Here is a 24,878-nt window from a genome sequence, read left to right as displayed (position 1 = left end):
TTGGGGCCCCCCTGTGTGCCCGGGCCTCCTGCAGGAGGACTGGTTGTCCCCCTCTATCAGTGGCCTTGTGTGCAAGCTTAGGGGATCCTATACCCAGCAGTCAGTCACAAATCACTGCCGCTACTCCTGTCAGCATTGAAGCAGAAGGGAGGCGCTCCCATCTCTACAGTAAACCACTGCGCCTAGGGCAACCGTCCCTCCTGCCAACCCCTTGTCCTGGCCCTGGGTAAAACCTTCCGGTGGTTAAGGCAAGAAAATGCAAAATTCATGAAATTAAGTGCATGTCAGGGTGCACAAGCACATGCTGTAACGAGTCTTAAAATGTGCAAACATTTTGACAGTCAGAAAGTGTTTCCAGACTAAATACAGTTTTCCAGCATATCCACAGTTTACCCATATAAAGCTTTTCTATCAGTTCTGTTGTGTCATCCTCTTCCTTCAGTCTGAGTTTTGATGCTTTTAACTGCTGCTTCTGCTTTTGCTCAGTGTCAATGATGGTTCTATGCGGAGGTCACCTAAGGCTTCTCCTCCGTCCCAGCGACGCACACACAGACAGTGAGTGCAGGATTCTCCCGCGCTGCCAGAGAGGGTGTTACCACTTCTGTCATCATCCCCCAATATGATACCGATTTCCCGAACATTTCCAGCCTGACCTCACCAATGGCTCATCTTCAAACTGCCAACATTGCTCCTAAATGTTCCATATTAAATCGAATGAATCGAAAGGGTGCAGAAGTCAGACTGCAGCCGCTCAGTTATATAAATAGGCGGCGTGTGTGAATGGCGTATTGTAATTATTGGAGGAGTCGGGAGCAGACATATTATCTTGTTGTAATGCCTCCTCAGTGCCAGGAGCTTAGCAAGGGGAACTTTCAGCACAAGGCTGCCAGTGTGCATCCATTAAAGTAACAGTCTACTGTATAGAGAACAACAAGAGGGCGCACCGACCTTGTGCATTACCCAAGGAGAGTTTACTAAAATGTATTAAAGTATAAGCATATCAGGTGATGTATTATGGTGTAATTAGGGAGGGTGTGGCCGAAGGAGATTAACACTCTATATTAAGGTGTGCATAATTATTAGGCAGTTCCTTTTCCTCAGCCAAATAAGCCAAAAAAGAGATTTAAATTAACTCTGAAAAGTAAAAAATTTTAAAAAGTCTTTCAGAGGGATGCAGCACTCTTGAAATTGCTAGGACACTGGGGCATGATCACAGAACTATCAAATGTTTTGTTGCAAATAGTCAACAGGGTTCGCAAAGAAATGTGTTTAAAAAGAAAGGACGCAAATTAAAGGTTTGGTTAACAACAAAGATCCTGTTCTCCTAAAGCATGTTACACAGCACAGTGCTTCTGCTGTGTAATTTGGCTTCTTCTATCACCTGGCTGATCCTGCCATTTTCTACCCCCCCCCCCTCTGTAAACTGACCACGGTATATCGGTATATCATGGCTGCTGAGCCCTGACACTGTGGTCAGTTTACGTGCCTCCGTCATCCGCAGCTCTCTGTCCTCCTCTCCCCACTCCCTCCCTACCTGTCTGCTCTCCTGTGTCAGTGCCCCCCCCCCCCTCGCCTCCTGCTGCTATTATAACTTTTCTTGTCCTCTATAATCCTCTCTGTTCCCTAATGACAAGTGCTCCTGTTTCTGTGTTTTATAAAAACAATGCCACCTTTACCGTATTTCAGAGTGGCTCCCGGCGATCACGTGATCGGCCGGCTCTCTCCTCTTGCCCTGCCTGACATCAGCAAGGGAATCCCGGCCCCGCCCCCTGCATCCGTCAGACAGGAAGAGGAGAGAGCTGGCCGGTCACGTGATCACCGGGAATCGTTCTGTAATATGGTATAGGCGGCATTTTTAATAAAACACAGAGACAGGAGAACTTGTCATCAGGGAACAGAGAGAGTTATGTGAAGTAGTCAATGTGGGTTAACAACCACTTTAACTGCCAAAGATTTGAGAAGAATCAAAGGTGAAGCTATCAGGAACCCATTATCCTTCAGTGCTGTCATATTCCAGAACTGCAACCTTCCTGGAGTGCCCAGAAGTACAAAGTGTTCAGTGCTCAGAGACATGGCCTGGGTAAGGAAGGGTGAATCCCGACCACCACAAAGCAAGACACATAAGGTGAAACGTCAAAACTGGGACAAGAAACATCTGAAGACATATTTTTCAAAGGTTTTAAGGACTGATACCCAATAATACTGCACACATAGATATTCTCCTAAAAAAGCCAAAACCCAAATTTTACTTTCTTGAAATATTCAGGTTTGAGGTTTATTAACATTTTGGATTGACCGAAAGCACTGTAGTTGTTCAATAATTAAATTAATCCTCAAAAATACAACTTGCCTAATAATTGTGCACACAGTGTGTGTGTGTGTGTATATATATATATATATATACACACAGTATATATATATATATATATATATATATATACACAGGGCTTTTTTTCTTGGAGAATAGGTGCAGGAACTTCTCCCTTCTGAGTGACCCCCTTGTCTCCACCCACTACCCACCTCTGAGCACTGTCCCTTGGTTCCATCCCCTACCCACCTCCCACGCACAACAAGATACCTCACCCAGCAACAAAATATCCACCCAAGCAACATTAGCCGCCCTCCAGTAGCAATAACGGCTCTCCCAGCAACCAGTATCAATAGATTAGCTAACAATAGACCTCTATCTCAACAGGAGATCCCTACCAACAACATAAGACCACCCAGCAACAATAGATCCCCCAGCAGCAACAACAGACCCTCACACAATAACAGATCCCTACCAGTGACAATAGACCCCTAAGCAGCCAACATCAAGAGAGCCTCCAACATTCCCCACTCCCCTTGCTATTACATACATACATTCAGTGCTGGAGGTGCCGGAACTGCGTTCCCCCACGTTCCTGCTGAAAAAAAGCCCTGTATATATATATATATATATATATATATATACATATATACACAGTAGATAAAAAAAAAAGACTTCAAGGTTTCACTTTCCCAAGCATCTAATCACACCAGTTCATCCTCGCCTATGGCTACAGGTAACACTTCCACCATGCTTGTGTTATTGTAAATATGATCGGAGCCTCCGGGGCAGAAGAAGGTTTTATGAATCATACCGTACTAAATGAAAAACTGAAGAATGTTCATGCAAAAAAATGGTAGGTTTGCAGGTTTAAGCTATAAAAAGCAGCATAGGTGGCGCATAGGGAGTAAGAATTATTGCACGTCGAGTGATATAAGAAATACCTTGATAATCTACACCAGCCTTCTGAAACCTTTTATTCAATTTCTTGAAATATTCAGGTTTGAGGTTTATTAACATTTTGGATTGACAGAAAGCACTGTAGTTGTTCAATAATTAAATTAATCCTCAAAAATACAACTTGCCTAATAATTGTGCACACAGTGTGTGTATGTATATATATATATATATATATATATATATATATATATACACAGTGTATATATATATATATATACATATATATATATATATATATATACACAGAGCTTTTTTTCTTGGAGAATAGGTGCAGGAACTTCCCCCTTCTGAGTGACCCCCTTGTCTCCACCCACTACCCACCTCTGAGCACTGTCCCTTGGTTCCATCCCCTACCCACCTCCCACGCACAACAAAATACCTCACCCAGCAACAAAATATCCACCCAAGCAACATTAGCCCCCCTCCAGTAGCAATAACGGCTCTACCAGCAACCAGTATCAATAGATCAGCTAACAATAGACCTCTATCTCAACAGGAGATCCCCTACCAACAACATAAGACCCCCCAGCAACAATAGATCCCCCAGCAGCAACAACAGACCCTCACACAATAACAGATCCCTACCAGTGACAATAGACCCCTAAGCAGCCAACATCAAGAGACCATCCAACATTCCCCACTCCCCTTGCTATTACATACATACATTCAGTGCTGGATGCAGTGCGTTCCCCCGCATTCCTGCTGAAAAGGCCTGTGTATATATATATATATATATATATATATATATATATATATATATATATATATATATATATATATATATATATACACACAAAGTAGATCATAAAAAAAACTTCAAGGTTTCACTTTCCCAAGCATCTAATCACACCAGTTCATCCTCGCCTATGGCTACAGGTAACACTTCCATCATGCTTGTGTTATTGTAAATATGATCGGAGCCTTCGGGGCAGAAGAAGGTTTTATGAATCATACCATACTAAATGAAAAACTGAAGAATGTTCATGTAACAAACTGGTGAATTTGCAGATTTAAGCTATAAAAAAGCAGCATAGGTGGCGCATAGGGAGTAAGAATTATTGCACGTCCAGTGATATAAGAAATAGCTTCATAATCTACACCAGCCTTCTGAAACCTTTTATTTCATAGGAAACCCTGGAAATAAATTTTAGCTCTCAGGGAATCCTGTCTAAAAATAGAATTTTTGTAAAATCTTACCGTAAAATTATTTTCTCTTACGTCCTCTGACAGTCGCCGCCCATTCATTCAGTCTTCACAATTGGGTATTGGCCTTCTCCGCAGGAGCAAGCTAGGCAGTCATTTTGTTACTACAACAAACATTAACATATAGACACGCCCACAGGGGGCAGTCCCTCTCTCCTATATCCTCCAGCCAGTACCACTCTAATCCAGTTATGTAGCAAGCAGTCCATGAAAAACCGTCATCCCCAAAGAGAGGGGTGGCGACTGTCAGAGGACTAAGAGAAAATAATTTTACGGTAAGATTTTACAAAAATTCTATTTTCTCTTACGTCCTCTGACAGTCGCCACCCATTCATACAGTCTTCACGATTGGGACGTCCCAAAAGCAGTGTAGATGTGAGGGGTGGGAAGGCGCAACCTTAAAATAGGCAACTCAGCACCCAGGTCAGAGAAAAAAACTGAGACACTAGGTCCCAGCAGGGAAAACCTAGCCTACTCCTGACACTAGGCAGCAAAGAACTGGATTAGAGTGGTACTGGCTGGAGGATATAGGCCAGAGGGACGGCCCCTTGTGGGTGTGTCTATATGTTAATGTTTGTTGTATTAACAAAATTACTGCCTAGCTTGCTCCTGCAGAGAAGGCCAATACCCAATCGAGAAGACTGAATGAATGGGCTGCGACTGTCAGAGGACGTAAGAGAAAATGAATTTATTTACAGCTTACGGTACATTAGCATGATTAGTAGGTTGTAGAAAGCTTTAAAGCTGAGCACTGGGCATATATACAAAAACACAAGGTATTGCAGCCTTGTAAATATTAATACATTGTTAAAGACCCACTGCAGACGAAATCTATATTGAGCAGTCTGTTAGACTCAAATATACCTTGTAATAATGTGAGATCCTTTTATCTTTTAGAAGCAGCGGTCAGATCTTCCGGTAACGTCATCAATCGAAAGCTTGCAATTTCCTATGCAGAGGGCCAGATACTTGTGGCTACTTTAATCAGCAGCAGGGTGACCCCTACCGAAGAAGTCAACCCCGTATAGGGGGCGGAGCCTGCGTGCTGGAAGCCGTCTCTTCCTGGATACGTTATATGTTGACTGCTATGCGCTTTGGAAGCGCCACCCTTGTGAGTAATATTCTTCCTATTCAATAAAGCAGTTTGTTGCAGTAATACAGAGAGCACTAGATTATTTTCCTCTGTTCCCTTCTTATGTCAATCGATGGTAATCCCTCTGGAGGCGACAGGCTATCTATAGCCTATGTGATCTGAAGATCTCTTTGTTTTCATAACGTTGGTACTGACCCAGCATTGGGTCCATAGTGCAGGTGAGAGACCAATTCACCTGGTGGCGGGATTGCACTATTCTCAGAAGCACATAATTAAGTTTTGCACAAGATTATTCTTTTGGACACATGGGAGTGGATTTACTACTTTTTTGATTGATTTATATGGACACTTGGATGTTTATGGACACTCACTATTTGTGCACTTGACTGGCGCATCACTATTTCTGGGTTTATTTAGGGTGACCCGGTCCCCCTATTGCCCCCTACTCATTCACTTTGGATATGGGCTTTGCCCTTCCAAACTAGAACAGAGGCACTCATAATTCTACATTCCTTCTCATCAACGCATAAAAGGTCCCTAGGCCTCATAAATGGTCTACAGAGAAAACCACCACCCGGACCTTCCAACAATGTAATGTACGCCTCCACTACACGTATGATAGGTGACCTCATGTCATGGGACAGTGGGCGGTACTATTCTTATTGTCCAGGAACTTCCTGCTTGTCTGTGCTAATTTCCACCTAGCTCCGCCCACTGTAGAATCATCAAATCCCTTCTCAACAGAGAACAAGATGACTTCCAAGACAGTGCCACAGCCCTGCCCAATGAGCACCCACAACTGTCACTACCATTGGCATGCATGATGAAATGTGCAATGCGGCGTTCTGAGTCTTTTACTGGGCATTAAAAGCATTTTACTGACTTTGTCACATATAAAAACAAGCAATGTTTGGAAGCAATGTAAAGACTTACATCAGGCAAGGCAATAGTGATGATGAAGGAATCTCCATGTTGGACTATATTACAATGGCACCATCTATTGTTGTCAGTTCAGCATCTTGCAAATATAGGTCACTATGCAGAATAGGGTGAACCTGAATTTATGTTCTACTCTACATAGAGGAGCAAGATCAAAGCCAAGGTGAATGAAGAGAGTAGAAGAAGCCCAGTCCTTTTAATCATGGAGGATTTTTTATTGATGATAATATAAAATATTAAGGAGATCAGTGCTTCTTTCAATCTATTCAGATATGGGCTTTGCCCTCTAACTAGGATGATGTCGCTCATATTTCCACATTCCTTTTCATCAGCACATGAGAGATCCCTAGACCTCGTCAATTGTCTACTGAGCAATCCAACATCTGGACTGTTCGATAGTGTAGCCAGCACCTCCCAACATTCATTTTTCTTCTTCCTTCCAATGTAATGGCTGATTGGCTTCTGTGACGTGACCACTCTGCTCAGGGACAACATGAGTGCTTGCTAAAAGAGTGGTAGAAAGTTACCATTACATGTTCAATAAAATATCTCACATGATTAAAGAGATCAGTGCTTCTTCCAATTTATTAACTCACTTTGGATATGGGCTTTGCCCTCCAGACACTCATCAACCCAAATTCCTTTTAATCAGCATATAAGAGATCCCTAGACCTCATTAATGGTCTACTGAGCAGACCGCCACCTGGACTTTGCGGTAATGTAGTCTGCGCCACCCAATATTAATTTTTATTTCTTCCTTCCATGTGTGGATTCAGCATATGGGAGTGAGGGTTCAGTTAAAGCTCTGTGTAAGCCCCAAGTTTAATTTTTCTCATTCAATATGTTTATTGCGAAAAAAAAAGGAGATACACAACAAGACACAGCACATTCTGAGCTCCAGCATGTAAACTGTACTGCTGCAATACAGTATGTAGGTAAAGCAAAACACGTTAGGAAGGGTGGTGTGACCGTGTTCACCGTCACTGGGAGTGAGGGACAGATACTTGGGGGACACTGAGAGAATGGTTTGGATGGCTTCAGATGGGAGAGTGATATTTGTCAATGGTGTCTCTCAAGAAATGTGGAGATTTGATCCCACTTTGCACTGTGAGACCTGTGGCCTGTTGCCATGGAGTCTGTGACACCTAGATATGTATTCCATGTGTTTCAATGTAGTAGATGTTCAGACTGTCATTGGTCCTACTGTCTATCTATTGAGATGGAATGTGGATTGTGTTAAGTCTGCCTTAAATGTTAATGACCTCATGTTGTTCTCTCCAGATGGCTAGATAATTAATTCAGGTTAATTCTGTTTCTGTATACAATTTCATCTGCATAGGATAATGTAATCAGGCAACCCCTGACCTGTGTGCAGTAATTTGATCAGGAGGGGGGATGTGCTCATGTGTGTATAAATTGAGTGTGAAACTTTTCAATAAAGGAGAAGGTTCCAAAACTTGTACGAGCTAAGTTGTTGGCTAGCTTTTTATGGAGGGCGGCTGGAATATTTGGTATCTATGTTCACGACTGCAAGGAAGCTGTATACTGATGGAAGACCACAAGTATAGTGTGGGTCGGCGGTTCTGTTACAGGTGGTTACCAATGTCTTAATTTATAACAACAATAAAGGGTCTTCAAACGATATAGTATACACAACAAAGCTCCTAGTTCACTCCCTGGTCATCTCGCGCCTCGACTACTGCAATTCCCTTCTCATTGGCTTACCTCTACACATGCTATCCCCCCTCAATCTATCATGAATGCTGCCGCAAGGCTCATCCACCTCACCAATCGCTCAGTGTCCGCTGCTCCTCTCTGTTAAGCCCTCCACTGGCTTCCGCTCACTCAACGAAATAAATTCAAAATACTAACAACATCTTACAAAGCCATCCACAACTTAGCCCCCATTTACATCACTAGCCTCGTCTCAAAATACCAACCTAATCGCTCTCTTCGTTCCTCTCAAAACCTCCTGCTCTCTAGCTCCCTCATCACCTCCTGCCATGCTCGCCTCCAGGACTTTACCAGAGCCTCACCAAGCCTATGGAACTCCTTACCCTTATCTGTCTGATTATCTCCTACTCTATTAGCTTTTAGACGATCTCTGAAAACCCTCCTCTTCAGAGAAGCCTATCCTACCCACACCTGACAACTGTACCTCCATTTTCTCCATCAGCTAATCCCCCACAGCTATTGCCTTTTGTTTCACTTGACCCCCCTTCTAGATTGTAAGCTCTAACGAGCAGGGCCCTCTAAATCCTCCTGTATTGAATTGTATTGTAACAGTATTGTCTTCCCTCATATTGTAAAGCGCTGCGCAAACTGTCGGTGCTATATAAATCCAGTATAATAATAATAATAATGATATAGTATAGTATAAAGACAACACCACAATGTGTAAATTGAAGTACTACAAACTTTGGATATTGTAACTTCCCAATCCATCAAAGCAGTGGAGAGAGCAAACCTCAGTACAGGGGAAAACCCAAGATCAGAGTAAAAAAGAGTAGAGGAAAGGTGAAAAAAAAATCTGAGAAAAGCAAGAAGGGAAAAGCGGAGAAGAGAGAACAGAAGGAGACCTAGGAGACTTGTGGGGAGGACACTGAAGACTCTGTGAAGGTGAAGATAACTGGATATGCATACATTTAACCCATGGGTCCCAAGTCTATTCGAACTGTCATACCCTTTTATCAATTTTCTTAGCTACTGCTTTGTTGATGGATCATAATCCAGAAAATCATATGCTTCAACCTCCGAATGGAAACCAAGGATTTTCTGCTATAGTAATCTTAGCAACAAAAAAAATAAAAAAAGAGCAAGCGTTGGGAGCTGTGGGGTAGCCCAGGCAAAGCAATTTGAGGCTGCTGCGGGACTGAGAGACCCGTAACCCTACAGAACAAGGAGGAAACATTATCCCAGAAAGTACATAATCTGGAACACTTCCATCAAATATGAAACATAGTGCTTTTTATAGAAAAGCCTTGAAAACAAAATGTCGAAACATTAGCATTCATCTTGGCCAAGCGAGAAGGGGCCACCAAGTTTCATTTTTAGGTTCACATGGGGAATGTTCTCGTCACTGTGGGTAAATAGAGCAGCACCCTGCAAACAAAGGTCACTACGCTGTAGGGAGTGCACCTGAATGAATATTTCACTCTTTTTAGAGGGGTAAAGTGCATAATCAATATGAATGAAGAGAGTGGAGAGAATGAAGAGTGGAGGAAGCACCGGTCTTTTTAACCATGTAGGATCTAGAAGGACCAATTTAATGACCGATTAGCCTCTGTGAAATGAACACTCTGTTCAGGGACAACATAAGTGGATGGTAAAAGAGAGGTAGAAGGTTACCATTACGTGTTTAATAACATATCCCACATGAATAAAGAGTTTAAAGCTACTTCCAATTTATTAACTCACTATGGATATTGGCTTTGAACTTTAACTAAAACGGAAGCACTCTGTGTAAGCTCCAAATCACATTTTAAAGCTCACATGGCATGGGTAATGTTTTCATCTCTGTGGGTAAATGGAGCAACACCATATTAATATAGGTCATTATGCTACATGACGTGCACCTTGATGTTCCATTTTTTTTTTTTTTTAGGGAGCCAAAGCCCATTGCCAAAGGTAAAGAAGAGAGCGGAAGAAACACCAGCCTTTTTAACTATGTAAGATCTAGCAGGTCCATTGTAATGGCTGGTTAAGCCTCGTACACACGCGTCGAAAATTGGCAGGGAATTTTCATCCGACGACCGATCTGCCGATTTTCGGCTTGTTAGTATGATGCTTCCGACAACCGACTCCAACTTTTCGGCCGAAAAAAATCTGGTGTGCAAACTATAAAATTTTTGTTGGCCGTCAACACAACGGCCGATTTTCCGTCAGTCAGTACAGATTTCGACAGGGAAAAATCTAATGAGCAAGTCTGGGCATGCTCAGAGAAGAAAGAACACAAAGAAAGCAAACCAACACATGACATCACTTCTGAAGTAGAATTTTGTCGGGCTAGAAAATTCGTGTGCAGTCTAGGCACATTCCAACCAACAAAACACAACTCTGGACAAAAGACGGACGATCGGTCGGCCGATAATCGTTGCGTGTGTACTAGGCTTTAGCCTCTGTGAAGTGACCACTCTGCTCGGGACAATATGAGTGCATGTTAAATGAGTTGGAGAAGATTAATATTATTATTATATTTTACTAAAGATCTAACAGTAACCCAATGCATCTCAGGGATCTGGGCCCCTTCCTCAGAGCTGAGGGATTTTTGCAAACAAGGAGCAACTTCGGAAGTTAATATTTGTGACAAAACAGCATTTTGGCAGAGATCCAGCACAGACAAAGTAATGGCTGAATGGACTCTGTGAAGTGACCATTCTGCTCAGTGCTTGCTAAAAGAGCGGTAGAAGGTTACTGCTAGATCTTGAATGACCTATCCTACATTATTAAAGAGACCAGTCTACTCATTCACTTTGGATATGGGATTTTCCCTTCTAACTAAAACAGGGGCACTCATAATTCTACATTCCTTCTCATCAACACATGTAAGGTCCCTAGGCCTCATCAATGGTCTACTGAGAAAACCACCACCTGGACCTTCCAACAATGTAATCTATGCCTCCAAAATTTCATGGTTTCCTTCCACTGCACTTGGGGATGGGACAAGAGCCATACGCTCTGTGTAAGCTCCAAAGTCTCACTTTAAAGCATACAGGGGTCATGTTCTCGTTGCTCTGGGTACACGGAACAGTAGGGGAGTGAAGAGAATGTATAAGCATCTGTGGGAGGCAAAGCACAGGTTTATATTAAAGTCACAGTTTGGGATACTTTTCCCCGTAGAGCTTGAAGCACATGTGACAGCAACCATTCTGCTTACAGAGGCTGAGCTGTAATGTGGAAACATTAGTATTCCTAATGTATTTACAGAATGTGTTTCTGTTTGGGATCACTTGCTCCCTGAGAGCGTGGGAGGTGTGCGCTGCACCCAGACATCCCTGAGACCAGCCAGCTGTTTCCAATCCAATGTGTGTCCTTATGCTGGAAGCATCTGCCATGTAACGTACCTTTGGTTCACCTTCTGGAAACTGCCATATTGGTTTGTGATGGAAGAAAGTTTTGCCACGCCACCAATAAATGAGAATATTTTCTACTCCAATGTGTGTATTTGGCACTAACTCTAGCGACAAGATTGCAACTGTCACTCCCCAAAATTATAGATAAGAATACATATACAGGCGTTATTTTATCTGTTGTAAGATTTTTTTATTTGTCCATTCCGATTTGAGATTCACACATCTGCCACACAGCACAGCCCTGTCTGGAAGAGAAGGAGACCCGATTTTTCTCTGTTGTAGTTCAGCAATATTTACAGGTCTTTTCCCTCCCCTTGCCTGTGTTTGGACAGTGGAAGAAGAAGCAGCAGACTTATAAAATGGTCTCTCTGCTCTCTCCTATTATTAGCATGCTCTCTGTTAGCACATGTCAAAAAAATAGAAAAAAGAAGAAACGTGGACTTTGCAGGCACTGGATACTTAAAAATAACATTTTATTAAATAATACATCTAAAATCATCAATAGAAGTCACAAAAGACATATAGCGGTAATATATCCCAAGTATGTTTCCCTTTATGCATGGGATATATTACCGCTATATGTCTTTTGTGACTTCTATTGATGATTTTAGATGTATTATTTAATAAAATGTTATTTTTAAGTATCCAGTGCCTGCAAAGTCCACGTTTCTTCTTTTTTCTATTTTTTTTACTTCAATTAGGATGTGGCACTTACTACCCCATTTATACGCCCAGGTTACCGCTATCTGGGAGCGTATTTACTTTTTTCTCTGTTAGCACTTCAGCACACTTAATTGACTGAGTGTGCTGCTTCTCCCTCTCCCGAAATGAGGACTACAGGGACTGCAAGTGGTTGATTTCAAAGAGACTACCTGCATTGAAAAAAAAAAAAAAACATCTAGATATACTTAAAATGAGAAAAAAAATGGGAAGCAGCCTATATCTAGACAAATAGTCCTCATCCCGGTTAGAGGATTAGAGAAAATAAATATTCCACATCAGTGATCCCAGAATCCACCAATGATAGGAAAGGAGGTTGGGACTATGGCGGACTAAATTGTCAAAAGTTTGTAGGTAAGCAAGGAGAGAAACAAAGTAGAAATATTAAAATTTAACAGTATTTATTCAAGGAAATAATAAAAGTCGACACATAGAAAATGGAAAAGATAATACGGTACAACATGTTTCACATATGTCGTGGTAGTAGTCGATCGAACGGGTGAAAGCCTATGTTCAATGCATTTCGCCTTCAGCTTCGTCAGGAACTCTGGCGTAATGTATTCACCCTTTTGTAGAGTTAGGACTACATTAAGACCACACTTAAAAATGTTGTGCTAATACAAGAAGAGGTTGGACCAAAGATTGCGTCTCCCAATAGCTTGCCTTATGGCTTCAAACCAAACAGTCCCTGGCAGGGCCCATTGGGGGTCCTCCATGAGATGGTGGTTTAGAGGTATGGATTGGGCCAGTCTTGAATGGATGCCACCACAACGGACAATAGGTGGAGCCCAGAGTTCTTAGAATACTTAATGTACAGAGCTGCATTCATTTGTGTCTTTTATATCTCCCCGGAGCACAGCTTTAAAGGTGCAAACTCCAGAACTGCCATCTTTAGCCTTCCTTCAGTACTTATTGAACTGCTATGTGCACATCTGGTGTCTTTACACTGGTCGCACTCCTAATCTCATAGTAACTCCCTAGGTTGTGATGGATAAAGATGACAACACTGGAACATGGGCCTCTAAAATAAGTCAGAAAGGTACCTTCCATAACTCATTTGGAAGCCTGTACTGTAGCTGTTACCCAGACACCGAGTGGGCAAGATGGTCTCCATCCTTGGTGGAGTCACACCAAGCCTTTGCCTGATCTTTTTTAGTTTTGGTTCTAATTTGGAAAACTTTATAACCTCTGTCAATTTTTTGACTGCCGTGTGTGACCCACTGGGGAGTTTAAGGCCCCTTTTACGCGGGCGATCTGTCTGTCTGTTTTTCATCAGCAATTCATCTCTGTAGACAAACCGATGTAAAAAGATGATCATCCGTTTACATCTATGTCTGTTCAGTTACGCTTTTTTAAACAGAACAGCCAACGTCTAGATCTGTTGGATCGGATAAAAAGGGATCCCATCCGATCATGTCTGTTTTCGGGCAGGACATTTTTTTTATGTTGTTTATACAATTGTCATCTTTGATTGATTTCTGTAACAACTGAAACCCCCCCCCCCCCAAAAAAAAAAAAAAAAAAAAAACCACATGCAGACCAACGTAAACTGAACTGAAGACAGAAGTTTAAACTGATGTTAAACCCTTTGAGCCGGCGCGTCCTGGCCCTTTAAGGGGTTTCTGATGCCGGGAGGCTGGGCAGGGGTTTATGGTCATGTGCCGCCGGTAACTTTTCCGGGAGCGCGCAAGGCGCAGTGTGTTACGCAAATATGCATCTGCTCAGCGCCAAGGCCCAGATGCCGATAGGCGGCATATTTGCATACAGTCAGAGTGAAGGGGTTGACTGATGCAATCTGAATCCATTTTCATCAGTTTTTTCTTAGCAAAAAAATGTGACTGAATGGATCACAGCCATGTGAAAGGGGCCTAAAGCAGGCCATAGATAATGATCAATCACGAGTTGCGGGGAATAAATCGCTTGGAGCTATTGTGTTCTCTTGGTGGGTGGGCTGGCGGGCGGGCACGGGGAGCTGTCCCTTCAAGAACACTGGGATTATTGCTAGCGACTATAACCACTAGCAATAATTGCATGTTAGAAGTTCAGCGTGCTGGTTGTACCAAATCGATCAATGATTGACTTGGGTGCAAACAGGTGGCCATAGATGGTTTGAATCTCGGCCAGTGCCTACTGAACCAGTCAAGATTCAAACCATCTATAGCCAGCTTGATGCTAGTGGTTGTCATCACCAAATCGGAAAGTAAGCTTAGATCCAAATGTTTTAGACACAGCAGTAGACCTTTCTGGGAAGTGGGAAGGAAAGTGAGGAGAAATCTCACCAATAAGAACACAGAAAGCAATATAACACTAGAGGTACAAGATAAAAACACGATCACCAGACCAAACATTGAGAGACCACTGAAGAGTTTACTTTACCATAAAATGTCAAAAGTAAGCAAATGGCAATCCATGTTGGGGACAAGCCAACTGCTTCACAATCACCAACTGGAGCCTCATCCTAATACTGAGATTATGTTTATAATTTGAAACCCATTTATACCTCAAACCTTCCAGATTCCTGCCGTGATGAAGGGCCCCATAGAACATGCTGAAAATGTGCTGGTTTTAACATTTTATGATTAAATAAACTCTTAGTGGTCTCTCAAAATTTGCTCTGGATCTCATTTTCAAACCTCTTGAATATCATCTGAAGCACCTCCTAGAGGTCTCCATGTTGGTAAGTTGTCAACCAGAACCTTAGGATGCACAATACGGTTTAAACCTTAACAAATTGATCTACATTTGGACCCAACAAGCTCCAATCTCCACCTTCAAATTCTTTCCCATACAACATTTTTTGGAAGTTCTGCTTGATATTGTATAGTATCTCTATTTTTTAAAGTGGTTGTGAAGCCACAGTGGTTCTCTACAGGTCATTAGTAAGGCAAACCACCAACGATTAAACAATATGTCAGATGTTACATTTCCAAAATACCATAGAAACATAGAAACATAGAATGTGTCGGCAGATAAGAACCATTTGGCCCATCTAGTCTGCCCAATATATCTGAATCCTATGAATAGTCCTTGGCCCTATCTTATATGAAGGATAGCCTTATGCCTATCCCATGCATGCTTAAACTCCTTCACTGTATTTGCAGCTACCACTTCTGCAGGAAGGTTATTCCATGCATCCACTACTCTCTCAGTAAAGTAATACTTCCTCATATTACTTTTAAACCTTTGCCCCTCTAGTTTAAAACGGTGTCCTCTTGTGGTAGTATTTCTTCTTTTAAATATGCTCTCCTCCTTTACCGAGTTGATTCCCTTTATGTATTTAAAGGTTTCTATCATATCCCCTCTGTCTCTTCTTTCTTCCAAGCTATACATGTTAAGGTCCTTTAACCTTTCCTGGTAAGTTTTTTCCTGTAATCCATGTACTAGTTTAGTAGCTCTTCTCTGAACTCTCTCCAGAGTATCTATATCCTTCTGGAGATATGGCCTCCAGTACTGCGCACAATACTCCAAGTGAGGTCTCACCAGTGTTCTGTACAGCGGCATAAGCACTTCCCTCTTTCTACTGCTTATACCTCTCCCTATACATCCAAGCATTCTGCTGGCATTTCGTGCTGCTCTATTACATTGTCCTCCCACCTTTAAGTCTTCTGAAATAATTACTCCTAAATCCCTTTCCTCAGATACTGAGGTCAGGACTGTGTCAAATATTCTATATTCTGCCCTTGGGTTTTTACGCCCCAGGTGCATTATCTTGCACTTATCCACATTAAATTTCAGTTGCCAGAGTTCTGACCATTCTTCTAGTTTTCCTAAATCCTTTTCCATTTGGCATTTCCCTCCAGGAACATCAACCCTGTTACATATCTTTGTGTCATCAGCAAAAAGACAAACCTTACCATCGAGGCCTTTTGCAATATCACTTATGAAGATATTAAACAAAATTGGTCCCAGTACAGATCCCTGAGGTACCCCACTGGTAACATGACCTTGTTCTGAATGTTCTCCATTGACTACAACCCTCTGTTGTCTGTCACTCAGCCACTGCCTAATCCACTCAACAATATGGGAGTCCATGTTCAATGACTGTAGTTTATTGATAAGTCTTCTATGTGGGACAGTGTCAAAAGCCTTACTAAAATCTAGATATGCAATGTCTACTGCACCTCCACCGTCTATTATTTTAGTCACCCGGTCAAAAAAATCTATAAGATTTGTTTGACATGATCTCCCTGAAGTAAACCCATGTTGTTTTTCATCTTGCAATCCATGGGATTTAAGATGTTCCACATTTTTTTTTCATTTCAATTGTGTAGGTCATGTGACTGCTTAATCTCCCCCCCCCCCCCGCTCTGCAAGGCTAGCTTAGAGGGAGGGTCTTTTTCCTGTCTTCTTTTGTGGATCCAATTTAGCCTATCCAGTTACCTCCCCCAGCCGCATCTCCTCCCCACCCCATCCAAGACCCCATTCTCCCTCCCCGCTACAGGTCCTTATACACCCCCTACTCACCATTCCCCCTCTCCTCCCTCCACCCCCACAACTTTCCCTCCCCTATCACTTTCTACCCACAACCCCAGCCCCCCTCAACCTTTCCCTCCACCCTAGGCCTTCTCTTACACCTCCCCTTTATCTTCTCATTCTCCTCCCTCCTTGGTCTTTTATCTCCCTCCCCTTCCCGTCCCATGCTGCTCCCACCCTTCCCCGCCATTTTCCCTTACACTTACACCAGACTGACTCTTTTCCTACAGATTTTGGTGTCACAGACAACACACCTGTTTGGGATCCTTCCCCATTCACCATTAGCATACAGCAACAGGTCAGTTACTGAACTATTTTATGCTAAAGTATTTTTCTGATGAACCCTAGTCTTGCAGAAGCCTCCTGGGGACCAAAGCGTTTGACTCAATAACTTTAGATATGGGCCTCAACGGGGCTCCTAAGGAGACGTACGTTCCCCAAGTGTACGGACGGTTATGTTCATCAATCATTATATACATTATATTACAATATAGCGGTTATATACATCTAATATTATTCTTATGTCCTTTTAATACATCAGGAGGCTCACATTACCTTTTAGGACGCTAACTTTTAAATAGGCTCCTTTTATCCATGTTATTGTTTTTCTTTTCTTTCGCTTTTGCGGTTTTTATCAGCTCCTTGAGTATTATGCAAAAAATATATATCCATGTAAGTTTTTAAATACCGTTTTCATATGCTTCACCTTTTTATAAGATGTTCTGCTATACAATTCTGTATATTATTTTTCTACATATTTATACTCTTCTATATACTGCGGGTAAAATAAGTACTAAACACATCACCAATTTTTCTAGGTAAATATATTTCTAAAGGTGCTATTGCATGAATTTTTCACCACATGTCGGTAACAACCCATGCAATCCATACATACACAGAAACTAAAACAAGTACGTTCAGAATTGAAGTTGTGTAATAAAATGGAATGAAACAGGGAAAAAGTAACACATGAAGGAAGGGAGGTGCAAAAAGGCATGAAAAGCCAAGACACCAGCTGAAATCTATCAGTAATTAGAAAGTAATCCGGCCCCTTGTCAGTGCAAATTTATATCAGCTGGTTCAGTCTAAACTGATGGCCTATAAAAAAAGTGTGACACAAGAAATATCTCATGATGGGTAAAAGCAAAGAGCTCTCTCAAGACCTTATTTCTGCAAAACATACTGATGGCATTGGTTACAGAAAGATTTCTAAACTTCTGAGTGTTCCAGTGAGCACTGTTGGGGCCATAATCTGGAAGAGGAAAGAACATAATTTCACCATAAACTGGCCACAACCAGGTGCTCCTCGCAAGATTTCTGACAGAGGCGTGAAAATAATTAGCAGAAGAGTTGTCCAAGAGCCAAACTTCTGAATGTTCCAGTGAGCACCGTTGGGGCCATAATCCGGAAAAGGAAAGAACATAATTTCACCATAAACCGGCCACGACCAGGTGCTCCTCCCACGATTTCTGACAGAGGCATGAAAAGAATTATCAGAAGAGTTGTCTAAGAGCCAATTGTGGAGAGCTTCAGAAAGACCTGAAATTAGCAGGTACAATTGTTTCAAAGAAAACAATAAGTAATGTACTCAACCGCTAGTGCCTGTAGGCACGCTCACCGCGCAAGACTCCACTGCTAAAGAAAAAGCATGTTGAAGCTCGTATAAAGTTTGCTGCACAACATTTAGACAAGCCTGTGAAATATTGGGAGAATGAAGTCTGCTCAGATGAGACCAAAATTGAACTCTTTGGATGCCATAATACACACCATGTTTGGAGGTCAAATGGCACATCACCCAAAAAACACCCCCATACCAACAGTGAAGTTTGGAGGCGGGAACATCATGGTGTGGGAGGGGGGGGGGCTGTTTTTCTGCATACAGTACCGGCAAACTTCATATGGTTGAAGGAAGAATGAATGGTGATAAAAATCTGCTGCCGTCCACCAGGATGATGAAGATGAAATGAGGGAGGACATTTCAGCAAGACAACGATCCCAAACACAAAGCCCAGGAAACTCTCAGTTGGTTTCAAAGAAATGAAATAAAGCTGCTAGAGTGGCCCAGCCAATCACCGGACTTGAATCCAATAGAAAATCTATGGAAAAAACTAAAGATCAGAGTTCATAGAAGAGGCCCACGGAACCTTCAAGATTTGTAGACTGTGTTGAAGAATGGGCCAAAATCACACCTGAGCAACGCATGCGACTCATTTCTCCATACAGGAGCCTGTGTTTTGAAGCTGTCATTACCAAAAAAGGATTTTGTACCAAGTATTAAAAAAATGTAATTCCATTTTATTACACATAATGTAGTTTCTGAACTTATTTGTTCAGTTTCTTTGTATGTGTGGATTGCATGGGTTGTTCCTGTCATGTGGTGACAATTTCATGTCAACAGCACCTTTAGAAATATATTTACCTAGAAAAATAGTGACGTGTTCAATACTTATTTTACCCGCTGTATATAAATATTTGTTTCTGTACACTCTTATTTTTCTCTAATAGCCCTGAGAAAGGGGGAATCTCTGTTCCCCTGAAACATGTTGGCTTAGTCACTTGTCGCTACTTTTAATAAAACGATTACAAATTCATCTTCCGACTTGCATTTCATTGGACATCGGACGCTCCTTTTTACCTTCCTTCTTTTGTGGGTCATGGAAGGCAGAGCGGAGGAAAAGCTGTCCCTACAATGGAGCAATGGACTCCGCAATAGGTCTGCAGTAGACTAATTAGCCATGTTGCCAGTCTGTGACATGGGCAGCTATGAGCTGAAAGGGACAGAAGAGAACAAGGAATGGGAGTATTTGCACTAAAGTGGCAACGCTGCAGAAGCTAGCTCAGCCTGTAGATTGTTGCCACTCTAATCCTGGAATTTTAAATACCTGGAAGGATCAACGGGTATTGTCTCAATATTGTTTTTTTTTTTTTGGAAAATTAAGAGGACATATCATTAGATGAATCTAATAAGGAAGCTGTTATTCATATTTTTTTTTTCTAAGTTTAATTTTTTTTTATAGGAAAACTCAATCACCCATAGATCAAGGGAGGAAGAGAAAATTGGGTTGGGGATTTTTAAGGTGCCAATAAACAAATAAAGATTTTAAAATATACAAAATGTATTAGTAAATTTAAAATAGTTAAAACAAAAAAATGTAAAAGACATACAATAAACATACAGTATTAGAATTGCCCTTTGAGAAGCAGCGTACGTGCGTTCTCACGTAGGCCAGATTTCAGCCTACTTGTGATGAATTGGAAGGAAAGTTCTGCTCTGCCCGGAGGCATGGAGCTCCCCTGACATCAGCCAGGAGGGCACAGTGACGGCATCACACTCTGCTCTTATCTAGGCCATCACGACTCGCCTTCCCTTTACCAAAATACCACCAATTCCCATGTCCATCCATCTTGGAAAAGGGAGCAGAGGTCATAGACTCCAGCCTCTGTTCAATTTATGAGATTAAGATGTTTAATAAATTGCTCCCTTAGATATGTCAGCAGTCTGCGGAGCTGGCCAAGAAACACACATACAAAAAAAAAATCTTTGGCTAAAATTTTGCAGATGTCTCAGTGTTATTCTTTATCTGACAGTAGCTGAGGTGGCTGCAATGACACAGTCAATGTTCCTGTCTCCTCCTGTGCACAGAATACACCTTTGTCTACAGACGCTCCTATTGCTACCTTTCACCAGAAAAAAAACAAAAAAAAGAAGAGAAAGAAAACTTGGCAGAGAAGGGATGTAAAAGGAAAAAAACAGGCCTGCATAAAAAACTGAGGGACACAAAAGGGCTGTTAAGAAAAGCACGCTCTGTTAAAAAGCTGAACAGGGAATCAGGGGGCAAGAAAGACAAAAAACTGCACAAAAAAAAAATAAAAAAACACAGGGAGCAGGACAGACAAGGACTGAACAGAGAACCACTGAGCAGAAGAGACGAGGACTTCTCAGAAAACCAGGGGGGGTAAGAGGGACCAGGACAGCACAGAAAGCCAGGGGGCAAGTGAGATGAGGACCGCACAGAGAGCCAAGGGGCAGAAAAGAGAAGGGCTGTGTAGAGCACAAGAGAAGGGAGAGGACAAGGGCTGTGCAAAGAACCCGGGAAGGGAGAGGACAAGGGCTGTGCAGAGAACCAGGGAAGGGAGAGGGCAAAGGATGCACAGAGAACCAGGGAAGGGAGAGGGCAAAGGATGCACAGAGAACCAGGGAAGGGAGAGGGAAAAGACTGCACAGAGAACCAGGGAAGGGAGAGGGCAAAGGCTGCGCAGAGAACAAGGGAAAGGCGAAGACAAGGGCTGCGCAGAGAACCAGGAAATAGAAGACAAGGGCTGCGCAGAGAACCAGGCAAGAGAGAGGACAAGGGTTGCACAGAGAACCAGGGATAGGGGAGAAGACATGGGCTGCACAGAGAACCAGGGATAAGGGAGAAGACATGGGCTGCGCAGAGAACCAGGGAAGAGAGAGGACAAGGGTTGCGCAGAAAACCAGGGATAGGGGAGAGGACATGGCCTGCGCAGAGAACCAGGGAAGGGAGAGAACAAGGGCTGCGCAGAGAACCAGGAAAGGGAGAGGACAAAGGCTGCACAGAGAACCAGGAAACGGAGAGGACAAAGGCTGTGCAGAGAAACAGGAAAGGGAGAGGACAAAGGCTGCGCAGAGAACCAGGAAAGGGAGAGAACAAAGGCTGCGCTGTAAACCAGAGAAAGGAGAGGACAAGGGCTGCGCAGAGAACCAGGAAACGGAGAGGACAAAGGCTGTGCAGAGAACCAGGAAAGGGAGAGGACAAAGGCTGCGCAGAGAACCAGGAAAGGGAGAGAACAAAGGCTGCGCTGTAAACCAGAGAAAGGAGAGGACAAGGGCTGCGCAGCGAATCAGGGAAGAGAGGGGACAAGAGCTGCACAGAGCACAAGGGAAGAGAGGGGACAGGGGCTACGCAGAGCACAAGGGAAGAGGGAGGACAAGGGCTGCACAGAGCACAAGGGAAGGGGGAGGACAAGGGCTGCACAGAGCACAAGGGAAGGGAGAGGACAAGGGCTGTGCAGAGAACCAGGGAGCAAGAGAGATGAGGACTGCTCAGAGAACAAGGGAGCAAGAAAGACAGGGACTGCTCAGAGAACCAGAAAAGGGGGCAGAAAATTGGAGGGCTACGTAAAGAACCAATTGACAGAAAAGAGGAGAGAAGTGCAAAGAACCAGGGAAGGGAGAGGACAGGTGCTTCTCAGAAAACCAGGAAAAGGAGAGACCAGGGCTGTGCAGAGAACTAGAGAAAGTAGAGGGCTAGGACTGCATAGAAACCAAAGGGCAGAAAAGAGAAGGGCTGGACAGAGAACGAGCGGAAATAGAGACAAGAGCTGGGCAGAAAACCAACAGGTAAAAAAAGGAGGGCAGCAACAAAGAACCAGGGATAGGAGAGGACAAGGGCTGCACAGAGGACCTGGGAAAGGATAAACAAGTGCTGCACTGAGAACTAGGGGGCAGAAAAGAGGAGTGTTGCTCAAAGAAACAGAAAAGATAAGGGCTGCGCAGAAATCCAGGGGAATGAAAGACAAGGACTGTGCACAGAACCTGGGCTGAGTAGAGAACCAGATGGAATAAAATATGGGGGCTGGGTAGAGAATAAGGGGGAAGAAGAGACAAGCGCAGAATAGAGAACCAGGGGCAGAAGAGACAAGAGCTGAACAGAGGACCAGGGGCAGAAGAGACAAGGGACGAACAGAGGACCAGGGGCAGAAGAGAAAAGGGCCAAACAGAGGACCAGGGGCAGAAGAGACAAGGGCCGAACAGAGGACCAGAAGAGACAAGGGCCGAACAGAGGACCAGGGGCAGAAGAGACAAGGGCCGAACAGAGGACCAGGGGCAGAAGAGACAGGGGCAGAACAGAGGACTTGGTATAGAACCAGGGCCAGAACACAAGAGGGCTGTGCAAGGAACCAGAGGCAATGACTGGGTAGAGAACCAGGGGAAGAAGAGATGAGGGCTGAGTAGAGAACCAGGGGCAGAAGTGAAGAGGGCTGGGTATAGAACCAGGGACAGAACAGACAAATGCTGAGTAGAGAACCAGGGGCAGAAAAGACAAGGGCTGTGTAGAGAACCAGGGGCAGAAGAGACAAGGGCTGAATAGAGAACAAGGGGAAGAAGTGTCGAGGGCTGGGTAGAGAACCAGGGGCAGAAGTGATGAGGGCTGGGTAGAAAACAAGGGGCAGAAGAGAAGAGGTCTGTGTAGAGAACCAGGGACAGAAAAGACAAGGTCTGGGTAGAAAACCAGGGGCAGAAGAGACGAGGGCTGGGTAGAGAACCAGGGGCAGAATAGATGAGGGCTGGGTAGAGAACCAGGGGCAGAAGAGACGAGGGCTGGGGAGAGAATGAGGGGCAGAAGAGACAAGGGCTGAGTAGAGAACCAAGGGCAGAAGAGACAAGGGCTGAGTAGAGAACTAAGAGCAGAAGTGACGAGGGCTGTGTAGAGAAGCAGAGACAGAAGTAACAAGGGCTGGGTAGAGAAGCAGGGACAGAAGAGACAAGGACTGAGTAAAGAACCAGGGGCAGAAGTAACGAGGGCTGGGTAGAAAACCAGGAGCAGAAGAGACAAGGGCTGAGTAGAGAACCAAGAGCAGAAGTGACGAGGGCTGTGTAGAGAAGCAGGGACAGAAGTAACAAGGGCTGGGTAGAGAAGCAGGGACAGAAGAGACAAGGACTGAGTAAAGAACCAGGGGCAGAAGTAACGAGGGCTGGGTAGAAAACCAGGAGCAGAAGAGACAAGGACTAAGTAGAGAACCAGGAGCAGAAGAGACAAGGGCTGAGTAGAGAACCAGGAGCATAAGTGAGGAGGGCTGGGTAGAAAACCAAAGGCAGAAAAGACAAGGGCTGGGTAGAGAACCAGATGGAAGAAAAGATGAGGGTTGGGTAGAGAACCAGGTGCAGAAGAGACAAGGTCTAAATGAAGAACCAGAGGCAGAGACCAGTGCTGGGTAGAGAACCAGGGAGCAAAAGTCGAGAACTCCACAGTCAAGTTCAGGACGGAAGAGGGCTGTGTGACCGTTGGAAGGGAAACGGTCAGACTTCGGGTTAATGTTGACATTCAAACTGAAGTGACCGGCTGAGATTAAGAACACAAAGCTAGAATACAAGTATTTATTTCTCAAGTTACCTTGAATATGTGAATGTCCTGATTCTTGCATTAGCCTAGATATAACTCATTTTCAGCCATAAAACATAAAATATTGACACTGCATTCTTATGCAACTCAGTAATACCACTTACCACTTTTTCTTTGTAAACAATATATTTAAGCCATTTGAAGTCTTGCCACTTGAATCCGGCCAGCACGAAAAGGGAATCTTTCTCATATTGTTCAAGTTTCTGAATGGCCCCTTCGGGATATGTTATTCTTAGTGTTGTTTTACTGCCCACGTCCTTCTCGAAGCCTTTCACTGGTGCTGAGTTCAGCCTGGAACATGACAGGTCACACATGAAGACCAGCTGACATCTCTGCTCCAGAGTTTATTATTCTAGGTCAATGAAAGGCTCTTACCTGACAACCACTTCGTACTCGTCGATTTTTGATCCTAATGACTTGTTGGCGAGCACTCCTCCATTCCCTACGATGATACATCGCCGACAGTTCAAACTGCAAAAGAAACCAATATCAATCAAGAAATATGACATATGTTTATATGCTAGAAGTTTAGTCTTGTCTACAAAGAACAAAGTTTCCCTTCCAGAAAAGCAGGATATTAAAAACAGATAAAACTCAGTTCTGAATAAAGCATCTTGGAGTTTTTCTGCAATCTACATTGGTTCTTTTTTACCCCAGCTTCCCAATTTTCACATTTTATAGTACCAGTTCTATGGTCTTCCCTACTCCTAGGGTTCATATTTATAAAGAGGCAAAAGCATGCAGTCAAAATTCCAGGGCTCAAAGATTTTTTTTTCCCACACAAGATTATTAGACATGCAAATTTGGATCAGCAAAGCATGTGTGTTTATAAATATGCTGAACAAAATTAACGCAATACTTGTTTTTGGAAAATATATATACTCAAAGGAGTATATTCTTCGCGCCTGTGGAAAGCCTATTTGGAGGGGATACTAAATATGTGAAATTAAGGGGAGGGTTGCAGC

At 43.2% G+C, this 24,878-nt stretch overlaps 1 protein-coding gene across 5 annotated transcripts in view; it reads right to left on the bottom strand.

Moving 5' to 3' along the window:
- Positions 1–24,878, bottom strand: part of ST3GAL3 (ST3 beta-galactoside alpha-2,3-sialyltransferase 3) — a 742,392-nt gene that overhangs the window by 68,028 nt on the left and 649,486 nt on the right. For all 5 annotated transcript variants that reach the window (XM_082265014.1, XM_082265013.1, XM_082265016.1 and 2 more), the window contains 2 exons: positions 24,289–24,384; positions 24,018–24,204 (listed from right to left, as the gene is read on the bottom strand). In XM_082265014.1, coding sequence (XP_082121140.1) covers positions 24,018–24,204; positions 24,289–24,384 — 283 coding nt within the window. The remainder of the gene's footprint in view (positions 1–24,017; positions 24,205–24,288; positions 24,385–24,878) is intronic.

The sequence above is a fragment of the Pelophylax lessonae genome, assembly GCF_965119305.1.
Source record: "Pelophylax lessonae genome assembly, chromosome: 8".
Classification (NCBI taxonomy): Eukaryota; Metazoa; Chordata; class Amphibia; order Anura; family Ranidae; genus Pelophylax; species Pelophylax lessonae.
The sequence above is the reverse complement of the archived record's forward strand: the minus strand, read 5'-3'. Positions and strand labels throughout refer to the sequence as shown.